The following is a 20,364-nucleotide window of genomic DNA, read 5'->3' as shown; positions in this document are numbered from 1 at the left end:
CCTTGATCTGTTCCGAGAGCCCAATTAGTCGTAAATTATTATGACAAGACCTGTTCTCTAGGTCATCCAGTTTATTTTCTAGCTCCACGATTTTCTTCTGTAGGGCCTCCGCAGGTTGTTCTGATGCTGCCGTTCGGTCTTCCAGATCACTGACCCGCTGCTGCTTGTGGTCCAGGTCAAGGTGAAACCCGTCAAGACGTTCGTGGGTGGATTCTGCTTGGTCAAACAGCGCTTGCAATTTTTTATCGAGAGCCGCCTCTACCGCCGCTGTTACCTTTGCGGTGATTTCAGCTGTCCATGCCGAGCAAACACTCGAAGTCGGCGATTGCTGCCCAGGCGCCATTTTAGGTTCCGCGGCCTTGCCTTTCTCTTTGTCTTTTCTAAGCATTTTCGCCGCCCTTCTTCTTACTCGAGACTGTCAGGCAAGCCCCCACTCGGTCTCCAAATTGTTATGCTGGCGATGCAAGGGTTCATTTTTCCCCTTTGAGGCTGATAATAGCGTTAGATGAGGGGGAATAGCAGGAGCTCTGTTCGAACATGACTTCATTCCTGCATCACACCACGGAACCTCTCTTTTTTCTGCATTTAAATCCCTGCAGTCTACCTTCTAAGTGTATAAGCTGCATCTTCTTTAAAATCACATTGTATACATTTATGCTGTTTTACACATATAAATGTACTATTTATACATGTAAAAGGCACCTTCAACTTCTAAAATTCACACCTTATTGTGGCACAGTTTTTCTTTTCCCCTTTTCTCAGTTGGTAGTATGTGTAGTGGACGATTGCACAGAGGGAAGGGAGGTGTACAGAATAGGCTGTATATGTAGAGGGAGTATGTTTGAGGGGAGGTTGTGACCACCGTTTCCTTTAAGCTGAATGAGAGTCCTCCAACTGCATTGCTGCCAGTAGGGGGTGGTGCTTCAGTTTTGTGCTTTCAATCGTTAGGGACAGGCAGGTTCCCTGAAGTCTTGCAGATCTTGCCTATCCCTCACTATTATGTGACTGTAGGTACAGGATTCCTGCTCATCTTAGAGGGAACAGTGGTTGTGACTGTTTATGTATATGCACACTTGCATATGTGTGAGTACATGGACTTGAGTGTGTGAATAATGATTGTATGTATGAAGGGGTAGTGCATTGTGGGAGGCGGAGTTGTGGGATGTGTGAGTATAGAGAATACCACTCCTTTTCCTCTCTTGATTCCCCCTTTTCTCTCCTTATTCCCTCCCCCTCTACTTCAGCCAATGGGGCTTGGGAATCCCCGTCAGCACAGTGATTTTTAGACTTCACTATGCACACATTTTCCTTAAGCTGGCAGGGCTTGGAAACCTCCATGGTGCCCTTTGCAGTGCTGCATCAGTCTCCTGCATGCCCTTTGTTTTTTATCCGGCCACACGTGCACAACTGCTAATGTATATGGATGGACAAGACAGACAGCCAGTCCCGCTTAAGCAGAATGTATGTAGCTACAGGGCACAAAAAATAAATATTGAAGGTTTTTCCCAATTAATTCCTATGTGTAAATCCTTAGTATTTTAACCTACTGTATCTTAGGGATGTGCAGGTGCTTAGATTATAGAATTGCCCTTATAGGCAGCAATTCTATAGATTGGTGCTTCGGTTTAGGTGCCCCATTGCTAGGTGCTTGGTGCCAATTCTATGATGGCATCTTGGCATCAAGATTCCATTATAGAAGGCATTGGCATGCCCATGCCAGGTGCACCCTCTGATGCTATATTAATGGCACCTATTTGCGCAAAGTGGCATGCATAATTAAACATTTTTGGCCTGTACACCACTACAATATATATAGCCCATTAAGTTATAACATATAGGTGAATACTAAACCTAACTGAATATGTGTTCTCCACATATTGTATGACCTTGAATGTTATATTACCTCAAAGATTTTCTTTCTGCTGAAACCACTTTTCCACTTCCTGATTACACATTCATTCTCATGTTTTCATACTGCAGGACTCACAGAAGTGTCAGCTCTACTGCAAAGGAGTGTACCATATTTAAATTGTAGCATCCCAGAAAGTCTCATTCTTTTGTCAGAGTCCCCAAACATCCTTGGTGTAGACTGTGCTCTTCGAGACCAGCAGTACTGCCTCATACTCATCCTGTGCCTCATGTCACTTCTTGAAGATAGGTGAGATGATTTTCAATTCATTTTCAAAGGGTTTGTGATAAGATTAATGACAGACTCTTGATCTGAGAGACCAGATAGTTCAGACCACTTAGTTAGGCTTCATGTGGGTTTGAAGAAGCTTTGAAAGTACATTGTGGAACGTGGTGTTGAATTTCTACCTATAGCATACCTGCTGACGTTAGAAGAAACAGCATTGAAAATATAGGGACGCATGCAAGTTCAGTTAAGTACTGTCTCACGTTCCATTCAAGCTTCATACAGAATTTTGGTGAGGAATTGTGGTCTTTTTTGACAAAAAAGGATAGGGTGTTTAATAGGCAGCAAAGAAATAAATTTGATTATTTTGTAGTCCAAGCTGTTTTTTTTTTTTTCAACGGTGTATTTTTTTCCTCTTTAGGAGTTCTTTCCCACTGTTGTTTTTTTCAGCTGGGCTAAAGTCAATGATAGAAACCCCATAGAGATTTGTTGAAAAGTCTGACTTCCCTGAGTGGTTGAGGCTTTTGTTTTTTAAATTTCTAGTAATGACCCTATGCCTGGCTACACGGGGGCCCTTTTACTAAGCCACGTAGGCGCCTATGCATGCCCAATGCGCGCCACTTCAGAACTACTGCCTGGCTCCCATATGGCCTGGGTGGTAATTTCAATTTTTACGTGCGCCAGAAAATATATTTTCTCTGATGACAAGCAGGCTGCTTGTTCTCACATGTGGGGTCAACGTCCGCATCGGCCCGTGAACCGGCGTTTTGCAAGAGCAAAATATTTAAAACGTTTTGCCAGAGTCTTCTGGTACGTGTGCAGCGCACGCGCGGACTGCCTTCCCGCCCGCTGCGCGAGTGCGTCTCCTCAGTCGCCTTCAGTTTCTTTTTTTTCCGCAACGAGGTGCGGCAGATTACTCCTGTTCTCCTCGTTTAGACCCGGGAAAAAGTCTTCACTTTCGCGAGTTTTTCGCGTTTTTTTGTTTACTTTGTTTTTTAAAAAAAAGAGTTATTCCTTTATTTTTTGTTTAGTTTTACTTTTCTCCAATTTTTAAGTTTTATTTCTTTTTCGATGCGGCCGGTCTTTAGGCCGCGCGGTCGGGTTTCTCCCCTTTTGTGCCCTTTTCTTTTTTGGCACAATCGTGTTGTTTGATTTTGCCGAAGCCATTTTTCCTCCCATGTCATCGAAGACACCCAGCAGCTTCAAACATTGTACTCGGTGCAACCGGACCATCTCAGGTACCGACACTCATTCGTGGTGTACCCAGTGCCTTGGGCCTGACCATAGCCCAGCTGCTTGTAGTCTGTGTCTTCATATGAAGAAACGGACTCAAGTGTCTTGAGAAACCCAGCGAGAAAAACTTTTTCAGGCTTTGTCCGGTCCTTCGACATTGACATCAGTACCGAGGCAGGTACTTGTAGAGGAACCCTCCGCCCTTCTCAGCGCCAACGCAGTCGAGCCCGTTCCACCAGGTCAAGAAGGGCTGGGATTCTATTCCAGGTACTTCCTTGTGCAAAAGAAAACAGAGGGGATGCGTCCCATTCTAGACATAAGGGGCCTGTACAAATTCCTGGTCCGAGAAAAGTTCAGGATGCTTTCCCTGGGCACTCTTCTTCCCATGATTCAGAAAAACGATTGACTATGCTCTCTGGACTTAAAGGATGCTTATACACACATCCCGATACTGCCAGCTCACAGGCAGTGTCTACGATTTCGTCTTGGAACACAGCACTTTCAGTATTGTGTGCTGCCCTTTGGGCTCGCGTCTGCGTCCAGGGTGTTTACCAAATGCCTAGCGGTAGTTGCAGCGCCGCTACGCAGACTGGGAGTGCATGTATTCCCTTATCTCGATGATTGGCTGGTGAAGAACACTTCAGAGGCAGGAGCATGCAGTCCATGCAGGTAACTATTCAAATCCTGGAGCTACTGGGGTTTGTCATAAATTATCCAAAGTCCCATCTTCTTCCAATGCAGAAACTAGAATTCATAGGAGCTCTGCTGGATTCACAGACGGCTCATGCCTATCTTCCAGAGGTGAGGGCGGACAACCTTCTGTCTCTGTTTCCCGGGCCAGAGCGTCTCACAGGTCACAGCTCGGCAGATGTTGAGACTATTGGGCCATATGGCTTCCACAGTCCATGTGACTCCCATGGCCTGTCTTCACATGCGATCAGCTCAATGGACCCTAGCTTCCCAGTGGTTTCAGGCCACAGGGAATCTAGTGGATGCAATCCAGCTACCTACCGAATTTTGCAATTCCCTTCAGTGGTGGACAGTTCGATCCAATTTGACCTTGGGACGTCCCTTCCAAATTCCTCAGCCGCAAAAAGTGCTGACTACGGATGCATCTCTCCTGGGGTGGGGAGCCCATATAGACGGGCTTCACACTCAAGGAGCTTGGTCTCTCCAGGAATCAGGTCTTCAGATCAATCTCCTGAAGTTGCGAGCGATCTGGAATGCTCTAAGGGCTTTCAGAGATCGGCTGTCCAACCAAATTATTCAAATTCAGACAGACAATCAGGTATTATGTCAACAAGCATGGAGGCACCGGATCTCGCCCTCTGTGTCAGGAAGCCATCAGGATGTGGCTGTGGGCTTGCTGTCACGGCATGTTTCTCCAAGCTACTTATCTGGCAGGCATCAACAACAGTCTGGCCGACAGATTGAGCAGGATAATGCAACCTCATGAGTGGTCGCTCAACTCGAGCGTGGTACGCAAGATCTTTCGAGCGTGGGGCACCCCCTCAGTGGATCTTTTTGCCACTCAGATCAATCACAAGGTCCCTCAGTTCTGTTCCAGACTTCAGGCCTACGGCAGGCTAGCGTCGGATGCTTTTCTCCTTCATTGGGGGACAGGCCTCCTGTATGCATATCCTCCCATACTTCTGGTGGGGAAGACTTTGCTGAAACTCAAGCAAGACTGCGGAACCATGATTCTGATAGCTCCTTTCTGGCCGCGTCAGATCTGGTTCCCTCTTCTTGGAGGTTGGAGTGTTTTCCAACCCTCATTACTCAGAACGAGAGGGCGCTTCTGCATCCCAACCTTCAGTCCCTGGCTCTCACGGCCTGGATGTTGAGGGCGTAGAGTTTGCTTCCTTGGGTCTTTCTGAGGGTGTTTCCCGAGTCTTGCTTGCTTCCAGGAAAGATTCCACTAAGAAGAGATATTCTTTCAAATGGAGGAGGTTTGCTGTCTGGTGTGACAGCAAGGCTCTAGATCCTCGTTCCTGTCCTACACAGACCCTGCTTGAATACCTTCTACATTTGTCAGAGTCTGGTCTCAAGACCAACTCCATAAGGGTTCACCTTAGTGCGATTAGTGCTTATCATCAGCGTGTAGAGGGTAAGCCTATCTCTGGACAGCCTTTAGTTGTTTGCATCATGAGAGGTTTGCTTTTGTCAAAGCCCCCTGTCAAACCTCCGCCAGTGTCATGGGATCTCAACATCGTTCTCACCCAGCTGATGAAGCCTCCTTTTGAGCCACTGAATTCCTGCCATCTGAAGTATTTGACCTGGAAGGTCATTTTCTTGGTGGCTGTTACTTCATCTCGTAGAGTCAGTGAGCTTCAAGCCTTGGTAGCCGATGCTCCTTATACTAAATTTCATCATAACAGAGTAGTCCTTCGCATTCACCCTAAGTTCTTGCTAAAGGTGGTGTCGGAGTTCCATCTGAACTAGTCAATTGTCTTGCCAACATTTTTTCCCTGTCCTCATACCCGCCCTGCTGAACGTCAGTTGCATACATTGGACTGCAAGAGAGCATTGGCCTTCTATGTGGAGCGGACAAGCCCCTTCAGACAGTCCGGCCAAATGTTTGTTTCTTTCGATCCCAACAGAAAAGGAGTTGCTGTCGGGAAACGCACCATTTCCAATTGGCTAGCAGATTGCATTTCCTTCACTTACGCCCAAGCTGGGCTGACTCTTGAGGGTCATGTCACGGCTCATAGTGTTCGAGCCATGGCAGCGTCAGTGGCGCACTTGAAGTCAGCCACTATAGATGAGATCTGCAAGGGTGCGAAGTGGTCTTCAGTCCACACATTCACATCTCATTACTGCCTTCAGCAGGATACCCGACATGACAGTCGGTTTGGGCAGTCGGTGCTGCAGAATCTGTTTGGGGTTTAGGATCCAACTCCACCCCCAAGGCCCATTTTTATTCTGTTGCAGGCTGCACTCTCAGTTAGATGTTTTCTTCGTATGTCAATCCTTGTTAGAGGCCTAATTGACCTTTCTTTGTTGTTTTGAGTGAGCCTGGGGGCTAGGGATACCCCATTCGTGAGAACAAGCAGCCTGCTTGTCCTCGGAGAAAATGAAGATACATACCTGTAGCAGGTATTCTCCGAGGACAGCAGGCTCACCTTTGGAGTTGTCTTTCCTTCTTTGCTTTGTTATCAAACTGACGGGGCTCTCGCGCGATGGGTGGGAAGCTGATGGCTGTGCGTGCGTGCGCCTGCGCGTGATCGAAGACTCTAGCAAACTTTTGTTGCTAGGGAGATTTCCGATCTCGGGGCTGCCGTCGACGTCACCCATTCGTGAGAACAATCAGCCTGCTGTCCTCGGAGAATGCCTGCTACAAGTATGTATCTTCATTTTCTCCGAGGATAGCAGGTTGATTGTTCTTACAAACCCTCCCTCCTCCCCTTTGGAGTTGTTATGTGTTATTTCATTTGCTTTTTGATTTAACTGAGGAGACGCGCTCGCATGGTGGGCGGGAAAGCAGTCCGCGCGCTGCACGTGCGCTAGAAGACTCTGGCAAAACATTTTAAATATTTTGCTCTTGCAAAAGACCGGTTCCCGGGCCGACACGGACGTCGACCCCACATGTGAGAACAGTCAACCTGTTGTCCTCTGAGAATACCTGCTACAGGTAAGTATCTTTGCTTTATTTTCTGGCACACGGCGGTAATCAGCATTGTACACACACTGTTGATTACCACCTGGTTATCGCATGAGACCTTACTGCTAAACGAATGTGTGGTGGTAAGATCTCAGGCCCAAAATAGATGCACGCCAATTTTCATTTTGCCACATGTCCATTTTCAGCTATCATTCCCCAGAATGTAGCCCAGTTCCTTACAAATCTAAAACCCTCCTCCCTGCACCATTGCCTCATCCACGCATTAAGACTCTGGAGCTCTTTCTGTTTCTTGGGCCCTGCACACGGAGCAAGTAGCACTTCGGAAAATGCTACCCTAGGGGTTCTGGATTTGAGCTTTCTACCTAAGAGCCCAAATGTGGCTTCCACAACCTCTCTCCCACATTTTCCTATGTCATTGGTACCCACATGTACTAAGACAGCCATCTCCTCCCCAGCACTATTTAAAATACTATCTAGGTGACACGTGAGGTCTGCCACCTTTGCACCAGGCAGAGAAGTGACCAAGGCAATCCTCACGTCCACCCGCCACTGAACTAGGCCCTGCTGTGCCTTCTAGAGTCTATCTCTTAATGCTATGGAAAAAAATTCAAGTTTTAAAACTATGGGAAAAAGGGTATGGAGACTAGCTAAGGGTATGGAGACTAGCTAATAATGTCATTTACCCAGAGTGAACCCCTTAGCTGAATCCATGCTGACTCTGTCCCATTAAACCTTGTTTGTCTATGTGTTCCATAATTTTATTGTTTATAATGGTTTCCACTATTTAGGCCAGCACTGAAGTCAGGCTTAGCGGTCTGTAATTTCCCAGATCACCCTTGGAACCCTTTTAAAAAATTGATGTTACATTGCCCGCCCTCCAATCTTCAGGTACTATGGATGATTTTAACAACAGGTTACAGATCTCTAACAGCAGATCAGCAATTTCATGTTTGAGTTCTTTCAGTTCCCTGGGGTGTGATGTATCACTCTTTCATTTGTCAATTTGGCTCAGTACGTCTTCCAGGATCACTGAGATTTCTTTCAGCTCCTCCACATCGTCACTCTTGAAAACCATTTCTGGTACAGGTAGATCTCTTACATCTTCTTTCATGAAGCCCAAAGAAAAGAATTCATTCAGTCTCTCCACTATGGCCTTGTCCTCCCTGAGTTCCCCTTTTGCTCCTTCATGATCTAACAGTCCCACGGATTCTCTCACAGGATTTCTGCTTCTGATGCACCTGAAAAAGGTGTCACTATGAGTTTTTGTCTCGTTAGCAAGTTTTTCTTCATATTCTCTTTTAGCCTTCTTTATCAATGCTTTGCATTTAACTAGCCAGTGCTTATGTTGCTTCTTGTTTTCTTTATTTGGATCATTTTTCCTTTCTTTGAAGGATGTTCTTTTGGCTCTAATAGCCTCTTTCACTTCACAGAGGCAGAAAAGAAAGGGATGGAAGAGTTAAAAGGGAAACAACAGTATGTCAGAGACAGATGTAGTGAGGCAATGGAACAAGACAGGAGGAGAGAGGAGAAATGACAAATTGACAGCAGCCCCTGGAAAGAGAGTTAGCAGAAAACAGACAGGAAAGCAGAAAACAAAAACTGGGACCAACATGATGTAAAAATAAAATGTCGAGACAACAAAATTAGAAAACAAAAAGTGTTTTATTTTGGAATTTATTAACTTGAATATGTTCATTTGCAAAATATGCATTGCAGATATCTTTCTATTATATTAAGTACAATAGAAAATGCATTTCTCTTTTTATTTCTCCAGTATTGCAGTATATGCCGAGGTTGACTTCTTGCGGTTCACAGTTAACATAGTAAATGACAGCAGATAAAGATCTAAATGGTCCATCCAATCTGCCCAACAGTCACACTCACTATCAAGTCATGATTAAACTAGCAATGAATGCGATATAAAATACAGACAAAAGAAAGTAGAGGCTGGCAAAAGGACGATCCATCACAGGAAATGTTGCTTAAACACACTTTATTCACAACACCAGAAGAAGGGCCCAACACGGTCTGTGTTTCAGCAGAACCACCTGCCTGCCTCAGGGGTCACAATTAAAATCTCTAAAGGCCGAATCTGGAATGGATACATATACAAGTCGAGCCCACGAGGCCGCAGTATGCTCTTGAACCTGACCTGCTAGATATAAGGATATGCTTGGTCCTATGGCTGCTTTCCGATGTAGTGGAGTGACTCTGCTCCCTTGTGGGGGGGGGGGGGGGGGGGGGGGAGGGAGGGGGGAATCAATGTAAAAGAAAAAATGGATGACAGAAATTGCTGTACATAATTGTGGATATGGACATGTATCGCCACCAATGAAACAATTGAAACATAAGAGACAAGAGGCTATAAGAAACAAAGCTTCTTGCCTGGGTTTTCAGTTAGACTATTGTGGAAATTATAATGCATGGCATGCCTTTACATGACAAACCATGACTTGATTGTTTTGAAATGAAGTTTAAGTATGTTCCATGTTCTTTTACTTTAATAAAATAGATTTAAACATAAAATCTCTAAAGGCAAAAAGGTGTATAAAATGTTGGTGAATAAATGCTTGTGAAACACAGTGAAATAATTCTGCAAACAGAGCAGCCTGGAAAAAGCTACCTTGATCATTGTCTCTTTGGAATTTCTGGGACACAGACTCTAGAAGTCCGTCCAGCCTTGAGATATTTATGTGCATTGTATTTTCCATAATGACTTTGTTGGAAGCTGTGCTTGATTAATAGCCTAGAATTAATGGATTAGTATGAGTTTTCCCCTTTTTTTTGGTTTGTAGGTTAATTCCAGAGAGAGATTTATTCTCTGAGCTGAGTGTCTTCCTTCAGTCGGTGCAGGACAACGGAGACAGTCCTGCCTCAGAAGTGCTCAGAGCCATTCTTTTCCTTTTTGCAGTTTGTCAAGACAAGTGTGATGACCTAGACATGGTAAGAAACAGTTCTTCACTTCCTTACTAGTTGATCTTTGATGGGTCTCTTTGTTAAGTTCTGGTAAGTATTAATGCAGATTTTCACACATTATTGGTGAACAGGCCCCCTTAGACATAATGGTAGCCATAGTACATAATGCACTTTAACATGCTCTGCACTTCGGTAAATAAACCCGTAGGGATGCATATTATTGACCACAATTCTGTGGTACACCAGTGCAGTTGAAAATGTGTGTAAAGTAATTGCACATAGATAAAAACAGAGACCAGCACCTGAGTTAAAACATGTCAACTTGCCACATGGCTTTAATAAAAGTTTATACCTATTATGACCTCAGCATTATTTCAGAATTACTGCACCATGGCAAGTGATAATACAGTGTACTAATTATAATTGTTATTTGAATCTGTTATTTTGGAAGTACTATAGAAACGATCATGTTTACTATCCTGAACTACAGGGATCCTTGACATTAGAAACTGTGTCACAGACAATGGAGCCTAAGTAGTTCTTTGATTATAACTGAATTACAGCAACTAAAAGTCACAAAGATTTGTTTTCGTTATGGTGGAGTGAAGACACTGTATTAACCAACTGGATACTGGGCCACATGATAAAATTTACTCTTCATTTCAAACTTCGATGCTCCTTGAGGTACAGAGGCATAAAGAAATTTTTTAAGTAAATGTAAAAGTTAAACTTAGTATCCTTTTTTTTCTTCCTTTATCAGGCTTCTTTGAGTACTGTAAAGAGGATGCTGGAGCATATATCAGATCTTGGCTTGATCTACATTCATGATGTCCGTTTTCTCAAGTTCTTCTTGCGCTATCCCCAACTGGCAGACAAGTTTGGCCCCCAGATTCTTGAACTCTGGATCTCCTGTGAAGATTACCACCAGCCTGAGGAGGAAATATCTCCTGGGATTTCTGAATTGTCAGAATTCTGTCCTGGTATTCAAAGTGGCCTCCGTCCATTACTCAGAGTCTTGCAAAACAGTTGCAGTGCCTTTCTCATTCTATTGGTATAGTATATATTATTATTATCAATTCCCTCAGGCTCTTGCAATTTTGTGGATTCAGGAAAAACTGCATAGCTAGGGTGTTATCTTAGAATTTACACATGTCAACACAACCAACAAACCTGAAACTCCCCTGCCACATAATTTAGATATTTCAAATGATTTGCAAAGTAAGGCTAATTCAGCATAGGTTTCCTATCTTAGCCAAGAACATTACTAGAGTCAATAAGTATAGCAAACACATAGTTTAGTCAGTAGGGCAGGAGCAAGCTAACTTAAACAGAGAAACAGTTTTCCATATAGACTCAGTAGAAGCATCTGCTTCTTAAGATGTAGACTTACCTGATCTCATTGCTGTTGCTCTGATTTTGAGAGGTATGCACTGTTTGAAAATAATTTTGCCTCATTTTTGTTATCTACACAAATTTATTGTTTTTGCATAGTATTTTTATTCATCTCCCCTTTTATTTTCTATGTTAAGTATTATACCTTCCAAAAAGTTTAATATATTGTGGTGTGCTGGATAGCATTATACTATTTTTACATTGGTTGAACACTAAAGGGTGCGCCAGAGTAGGTATCAGTGCTCTGAAAGAAAGTAAGATCACAGGAGTGCTGGAATTTATAGTTCCTGGGAGTCCTGGATTGATTGGAAACTATTTCACAAATGCAAGCAGTCTCAGCCCACAAGTGAAGGCAATTAAGCATCTGCAGGTAATTAATTTGTCTGCTAGTGAATGCAAGAAGAAGAAAGATTGTTTACAGAAATGAGATGCAGAGATAATGCAATGGGAGCTCAGCAGCCAAAGCCATAAAAATGGTTTTAGGAAGAAAACTTGTAGGTGTAGAATCCTTTGAGAATTGTCAGAACCTGGAATAAGGAAGACATATAAATGCTGTTCTAGGTTTTTATGTTTATGGAATAGAGAAACTGTCCATTCTGGAGTAGTAAACAGATCAGAGGGAAACCAACACAAATAATCGTGGAGCAGTGACAGTGTGTGAGTCACAGATGGAACAATCAGGTGGAGCAAGAATTTGGAGGAAGCAATTTATTGTAAGACCCAACATGGCCCGTGTTTTGGCGAATATCTGCATCATCTGCGTACATAAACATACAGCAATTAAAAACCAAAAATCCAAATAAGCAATACAAAATAGAATAAAATAAAATTGCATGCTATATACATACAAACATATAAATACCAGAATTGGGTCACACCACAACGTCTTCCTTTAAGAATTAAAATGTAGAACAACAAATATGAAGGTACTGTAAAAATACATAAAATAATATTAATAATGTAAACATACGAATCTCAAGTTCTAATGTACTATCAAAATATCAATATATCACAAAGAACAATTCTTTCTATACTGAAGTTATATATGTAACTTAATTAACATAATAAATCATGTCAGGTATAATTGTCTTAGCAGAGGAATTGCTAGTAAAACACCATCACATAATTCAACTATTATTTAAAAAGTGTGATCATAAATAACATTGTTTGTTCATAAATAGCTTCATATAAAAACAATACTCACAAGCTCCTGATACATTATAATCAAAGTTAAATGCTGAGCCTACACCTAGACGCAATGTTATGACTCTATCTGTGACAGCAAATTACATTGCTGAGTACATAAGTACATTAGTATTGCCATACTGGGAAAGACCAAAGGTCCATCAAGCCCAGCATCCTGTTTCCAGCAGTGACCAATCCAAATTACAAATACCTGGCAAGATCCCAAAAAAGTACAAAACATTTTATACTGCTTATCCCAGAAATAGTGGATTTTCCCCAAGTCCATTTAATAATGGTCTATGGACTTTTCCATTAGGAAGCCTTCCAAACCATTTTTAAACTCCGCTAAGCTAACTGCCTTTACCACATTCTCTGGCAATGAATTTCAGAGTTTAATTACACGTTGAGTGAAGAAGGAATTTCTCCGATTCGTTTTAAATTTACTACATTGTAGTTTTATCTCATGCCCCCTAGTCCTAGTATTTTTGGAAAGCGTAAACAGATGCTTCACATCTACCCATTCATCTCCACTCATTATTTTATAGACCTCTATCATATATCCCCTCAGCCGCCTTTTCTCCAAGCTGAAGAGCCCTAGCCGCTTTAGCCTTTCCTCATAGGGAAGTCGTCCCAATCCCTTTATCATTTTTGTCACCCTTCTCCACCTTTTCTATTTCCACTATATCTTTTTTGAGATGTGGCGACCAGAATTGAACACAATATTCGAGGTGCGGTCGCACCATGCAGCGATACAAAGGCATTATAACATCCTCATTTTTGTTTTCCATTCCTTTCCTAATAATGCCTAACATTCTATTTGCTTTCTTAGCCACCGCAGCACACTGAGCAGAAGGTTTCAACGTATCATCAACGACGACACCTAGATCCCTTTCTTGGTCCGTGACTCCTAACGTGGAACCTTGCATGACATAGCTATAATTTGGGTTCCTCTTTCCCACATCCATCACTTTGCACTTGCTCATATTAAACGTCATCTGCCATTTAGATGCCCAGTCTCTTAAGGTCCTCTTGTAATTTTTCACAATCCTCCTGCGATTTAATGACTTTGAATAACTGTCATCAGCAAATTTAATTACCTCACTAGTTACTCCCATCTCTAGGTCATTTATAAATATGTTAAAAAGCAGCAGTCCCAGCACAGACCCTGGGGAACCCCACTAACTACCCTTCTCCATTGAGAATACTGACCATTTAACCCTACTCTCTGTTTTCTATCTTTTAACCAGTTTTTAATCCACAATAGAACATTACCTCCTATCCCATGACTCTCCAATTTCCTCTGGAGTCTTTCATGAGGTACTTTGTCAAACGCCTTCTGAAAATCCAGATACACAATGTCAACCGGCTCACCTTTAGCCACATGTTTGTTCACCCCTTCAAAGAAACGTAGTAGATTGGTGAGGCAAGATTTCCCTTCACTAAATCCATGTTGACTTTGTCTCATTAATCCATGCTTTTGAATATGCTCTGTAATTTGTTTTTTAATGATAATCTCTACCATTTTGTCCGGCACCGACGTCAGACTCACCCGTCTATAATTTCCCAGATCTCCTCTGGAACCTTTTTAAAAAATCGGCGTTACATTGGCCACCCTCCAATCTTCCGATACCACGCTCAATTTTAAGGATAAATTACATATTACTAACAATAGCTCCGCAAGCTCATTTTTCAGTTCTATCAGTACTCTGGGATGAATACCATCCAGTTCAGGAGATTTGCTACTCTTCAGTTTGTAGAACTGCCCCATTACATCCTCCAGGTTTACAGAGAATTCATTAAGTTTCTCCAACTTGTCAGCTTCGAATACCATTTCTGGCACTGGTGAAAACCGAAGCAAAGAATTCATTTAATCTCTCCGCTATGGCTTTGTCTTCCATGATCGCCCCTTTTACTCCTCGGTCATCTAGCGGTCCAACCAATTATTTTGCCGGCTTCCTGCTTTTAATATACCTAAAAAAAATTTTTACTATCGGGCTTATTTTCGAAAGAGAAGGGCACCCATCTTTCGACACATATCAGGAGATGGGCGTCCTTCTCCCAGTGTCGCCCAAATCGGCATAATCAAAAACCAATATTGGGCATCCTCAGCTGCTTTTCGTCACGGGGACAACCAAAGTTCATGGGGGTGTGTTGGAAGCATAGCGAAGGCGGGACTGGGGCGTTGCTTAACACATGGGCGTCCTTGGTCGATAATGGAAAAAAGGTGGGCATCCCTGACAAACACTTGGCCGACTTTACTTGGTCCTTTTTTTTTTAACGACCAAGCCACAAAAATGTGCCCTAAATGACCAGATGACCACCGGAGGGAATCAGGGATGACCTCTCCCTACTCCCCCAGTGGTCACTAACCCGTCCCACCCTGGTTGATCATATAATCTTCAAAAGAATACTCGATAAAACTGATATTGGGGAGAAAGTGCTAGGCTGGTTACTAGGCTTCCTAACTACCAGATCCTACCAAGTGGACAAACTCCTCACTCTCCCCTCCATGGAAAGCAGAATTTGGGGCTCCCCAGGGATTGCCACTCTCACAAATATTCAAATTGATGATGGCCCTCTTGCCTGAACACTATCCATACAAGGTTTGAACCCTCTCATGTACTCTGATGATGTTTCAATCTATATCTCTTTCCAAAAGAATCTGCACGAAATCGTGACCAGGATGATGGACGGCATAAACATAATGGAATCATGGGCAGCAATGTTCAAACTCAAACTGAACAAAGAAAAAAAACACATTGCCTGATACTCACATCACCACAGAGCACCAATCCCTTCTCAAGCACAATCATGGGCACATCCCTTCCAATAACCAACAACCTGAAAATATTAGGAGTCACTAAGGACTGCTACCTATCCTTCGATAAACAAATCTCATACACCACAAAGAAAATGTTCCAAATCATGTGGAAACTAAAATGCATAAAAGCTACTTCCCTAGAGATAAATTCCGATCACTAGTCCAATCCATGGCCCTCTCATATGCAGACTACTGCAATGGAGTTTATATTCCGGATGTAAGGAACAAATATTAAAGAAACTGCAAACAGCTCAAAACACAGCTGCAAGACTAATATTTGGAAAAAATCAATTCAAAAGCGCAAAATCATTGCTCCAACACCTCCACTGGCTACCCATTAAATTATGCATATCTTTCAAGGTATGCTTAGTGGCCTACAGAATAATTTTCAGTCTTGCACCGGAATACATGTCAAACCTAAAAGAATTACTTATACGCAATGCAATAAAGGGAGCAAGAACCTATCTCACCCTACATTTTCTCAAAATACAAATCCTCATACTCAACCAGCTTCACATACATTTGTCCCAAGATCTGGAACACATTACCCACAGCCCTAAAAGACTCAAATAATTACATAATTTTCCAGAAACACCCGAAAGCTCACTTCTACAGAAACTTCTTTGTCAGAGAACCCACATAACCTACTGGAACACCAACTAACACCACAATGACTGACCAATATGGATTCTGATCTAAGCCCGCATCTACACCAAACAACTTTGTAACTGATCTATTCAAATCAAAATGTAAGTCACATTGAACTGACAACTAGTTTGGAAAATGTGGGGTATAAATGCAGAATTAATAATAATGCATCTCTTATTGTTTCCTGTGTTCCCCTTGTGTTACCTCTCTGTACCTTCTGCTCTTTATCCTTCTCTCCCCTGTGCTCCTTTGTCTTTCTATTCTGCTTCCCCTATGTTCTTCATTCCTCTAATGCCATTGTCATTTTGTTCTTCCTTCTGCTATTTGCATTGTTCTTTCTTCCTTCACCTCCTGGCTGCTGCTACTTCCTTCTTCAAGAATGGCCTTGTGCCACCTGAGGCTAATTTACTTTAGCATACTTTGAGATATACTTTTGTAATTCATGTAAGCCACATTGTTCCTGCATTTGTGGGAAAATGTGGGGTATAAATGAACCATAAATAAATAATAATAATAATAAATAATACTCTAGAATTTCAAAATCTTTTTCTTCATTTTCCAGGATCTGATGTGCTCAAGCACTGTGGATATGGCTTACAAGGTACTGGTTGTGTTGGAAACATTTTTGAAAGAGAATGAGAATTTCCTCTTCTCTGATCTTTTTCGAAACAAATTTCTTCAGACTCTACAGAGGCTGCTGATAGAGAACAGTTCTGAAGCATTACAAGGTGTGAACCATGAGAGAAGAAAGCAAAACCAAGGATGGGGAGAGGAACTGGCAGTTGTTACAGCCTTCCTTTATGGATGACGCATTGCATTACCTTTTTTATATGGTTTAAGTATTTATTCAGATTTATTAACTGCCTTTATGTAGAGATTCACTTAAGGTGGTATACTACAATAGCAGTAACAATAGTAAAATGACTAAATGTCAGTATTATATGTAGTTAAAACAATGAGTTAAACTTGTAGATAGTCCAATTAAATCCTAGTAGTAGCACTAATATGATAAAGTGTCCGGAATATGCACGTTAAAACAGCACAGTAGAACATTCATAAAACAGAAATTGAATGAATTGTCAGCATAATATAATTGAGATACACCATAATAAGTAGCATAGTCTTGTATGTGCTTGGCATACATCTATCATAGTATACAGTACTGTACCACAAGGGCTATCATGTGTTATTTTGTTCATGTAAATCGTCTCCGATTTCCTTCTTGTAAAAGGGAGCTGTGGGTGCAAGATTTCCTAGCAAGAAGGGAAGATTCATTCCTATGCCTATGCAGTTTACACATTTGGACTCTGGTACATCATTTATCCCAACTGTGGATGGTGTTCTAACAGTAAACTTTACTCTTCAGTTGAGACAATCTGGCAAACAGATCGCTGACTTGGTAATGAATCAGTTTCTTCCATTTGCACATAGATAAGCCAAACAAGCTGAATTCCTTAGATTGTTAATGTAGGCTGTCCTAATGGGCAGGTTTCAGGAGTTCTTGAGCCTCTTAGGACACCCCCAGTACCTGACTGGCAATGGCTGTCTCCTGTTTTATAGGACAGTTTCCTTCTCTTGTCCTTTCACTTGAATATTGCATGTGTACAGGTTTCTCTTTACTTAATGATGATATAGCACCTTTTAGCACCAGGTGGCACTGACTGGAAGAGTCAGAATGAAATTCTCTTCTTCCTTGAATTTATAGCAGGAAGCTGTGTGATTTCCAGGTCCCTTATTAGCAAAACAATTGAATGTCTCTTCCGGCTAGGATATTTTCTTCCATGGAAAAACTCTAAATGCAAAAGCTCTCATGTATGAATAAGAACTTCTCATGTCCACAATCTTAGGACTTTAGAAAAAATATATAGGAATGTAAAGCTTCATACTTGATTTCCCTCCTTAATACTCCAACATAGGGGAGAAAACCCTTCAAACTTCTCACTCAGATCTGCAGCTACTCCTTCGCACACACTACAGCCTTTGCTGCCTGTGTGCCTCCCTGCTTTTCTCTACAAAGGGAGAGAAAGAGAAAACTGACTTTCGCTGAAGTACTATATCACAGAACTCCTAGAAAACTCTCAGAACCATTCCATTGCAAAAACCTGTTCTGATAACAAAGGGATACTTTTAAAGATAGATCATATCAAACTCTTTAGAAAAACTTATTCTCTCAAAAGGAGACACGTTATTTAATGGAGAACTAAGGAATCCCTACATTAAAGGTTTGTATGCCTGTCACCGCTTGATAACAGTGATCATAATATGATCAGATTCTGATTTGATATTAGCTTTGCATACACAGGAAATCCAATATGTTAGCATTTAACTTTCAAAAAGGAGACTATGATAAAATGAGAAGAATGGTGAAAAAAAACTTAGAGGAGCAGCTGCGAAGGTCAAAAATTTACATCAGGCGTGGATGCTGTTCAAAATTACCATCCTTTAAGGCCAGGCCAAACATATTCCATGAGGTGGATAATCGAAAGGCGCCGGCCATCTCCATGGCCGGCCATCTCCGAGTACGGCGCCACGAAGGGGCAGAGCCAACCGTATTTTTGAAAAAGATGGCCGGCCATCTTTTTTTCGATAATACGGTTGGGTCCGCCCAAATGTCAGAGATGGCCGAGTTTGAGATGGTCAGCCTCGGTTTTTGCCCATAATAGAAACTGAAGCCGGCGATCTCAAACCCGGCCAAATCCAAGGCATTTGGTCATGGAAGGGGCCAGAATTTGTAGTGCACTGGTCCCCCTCACATGCCAGGACACCAACCGGGCACCCTAGGGGACACGTCTAAAAAGTAAAACAATAAATAAAAATAGCTCCCAGGTGCATAGCTCCCTTACCTTGGGTGCTGAGCCCCCCAAAACCCACTCCCCACAACTATACACCACTACCATAGCCCTAAGGGGTGAAGGGGGGCACCTACATGTGGGTACAGTGGGTTTTGGGGGGGGAGGTTTGGAGGGCTCCCATTTACCACCACAAGTGTAAAAGGCAGGGGGGGAGGGGCCTGGGTCCGCCTGCCTGAAGTCCACTGCACCCACTAAAATTGCTCCAGGGACCTATATACTGCTGCGATGGACCTGAGTATGACATTTAAGGCTGGCATAGAGGCTGGCAAAAAAAGTTTTGAAAGTTGTTTTTTTTTTTAGGGTGGGAGGGGGTTAGTGACCACTGGGGGAGCCACTAAAGAATTCTTTTGCTCCATTACAGCACTGTAATGCTCCTGAAAATAGAACTGAAGCAGAGGAAAAAGCAATAAAGTTGGAACAAAAAGACATGAAGGTACCCAAAGTGAAAAGACACCCCCAAATCACTAATGTTAAAACACATACCAAGAAATATAGGTGGAAAGCAATGGCCACAAATGCTCGTAGTCTAAGCAATAAAGTTCATGACCTTCAAGCCCTGATGGTGGAAGCAGACTTAGATGTTGTTGCAATCACAGAGACGTGGCTCAACAGTTCCCACGAATGGGATGCAAGCATACCAGGCTATAATCTATTTAGGAAGGATAGAGAGGGTCGTAAAGGTGGAGGAGTAGCTCTGTATGTGAGGAATGATATCATGGCGACTGAAATGACAGGGACCTGGGGAAAAGAAGAAGCGATATGGATCACCTTAAAAAGAGAGGATAGAACTTCTGTCCACGTGGGTGTTGTCTACAGACCCCACACACAATTAGAGGAACTAGATAAAGATCTGATTGCAGATATTCAAAAATTAGGAAAGAAAAAAGAGGTTCTGTTGATAGGAGATTCAATCTGCCGGATGTAGATTGGAAGGTTCCGTCTGCCAAATCAGAAAGAAGTAGAGAGATCGTGGATGCTTTCCAAAGTGCTCTGCTCAGACAGATGGTGACGGAACCCACGAGGGAGGGAGCGATGCTGGATCTGGTGCTCACAAATGGGGATAGTGTGTCAAATGTGCGAGTGTGTGCACATCTGGGAAACAGTGACCATCAAACGGTTTGGTTTGATATAACGGCTGAAGTGGAGGGCAGCCACTCTAAACTCAAAGTCCTGGATTTCAAGCGTGCTGACTTTAGTAAAATGGGGGAATACCTGAGGAAGGAGATGATGGGCTGGGAGGACGAACAGGAAGTGGAAGGGCAGTGGTCCAGGCTGAAAGAAGCAATAAATAGGGCCACAGACCTTTATGTAAGGAGAGTAAATAAAAGCAAGAGGAAAAGGAAACCGATATGGTTCTCCAAGCAAGTGGCTGAGAAAATAAAGGCTAAAGAGTTGGCGTTCCAGAAATATAGAAAATCTCAAGAAGAGGAACACGGGGAGGAATACCGGATGAAACTGAAAGAAGCCAAGAGAGAGGTACGTCTGGCGAAGGCGCAAGCGGAAGAACAAATGGCTAGAAATGTAAGGAGGGGGCGACAAAAATTTCTTCAGGTATATTAGT

General features: G+C 42.6%; 1 protein-coding gene across 1 annotated transcript in view; it reads left to right on the top strand.

The window, feature by feature from the left end:
• Positions 1 to 20,364, top strand: part of MEI1 (meiotic double-stranded break formation protein 1) — a 669,052-nt gene that overhangs the window by 470,324 nt on the left and 178,364 nt on the right. The window contains exons 18-22 of the mRNA XM_030213469.1: positions 1,981 to 2,158; positions 9,785 to 9,932; positions 10,666 to 10,885; positions 11,516 to 11,667; positions 16,514 to 16,679. Of these exons, the coding sequence (XP_030069329.1) occupies positions 1,981 to 2,158; positions 9,785 to 9,932; positions 10,666 to 10,885; positions 11,516 to 11,667; positions 16,514 to 16,679 (864 nt within the window). The remainder of the gene's footprint in view (positions 1 to 1,980; positions 2,159 to 9,784; positions 9,933 to 10,665; positions 10,886 to 11,515; positions 11,668 to 16,513; positions 16,680 to 20,364) is intronic.

The sequence above is a fragment of the Microcaecilia unicolor genome, chromosome 1 (genome assembly GCF_901765095.1).
Source record: "Microcaecilia unicolor chromosome 1, aMicUni1.1, whole genome shotgun sequence".
Taxonomy (NCBI): domain Eukaryota; kingdom Metazoa; phylum Chordata; class Amphibia; order Gymnophiona; family Siphonopidae; genus Microcaecilia; species Microcaecilia unicolor.
Note: the sequence above shows the minus strand (reverse complement) of the source record. Positions and strands in the feature narration are given on the sequence as shown.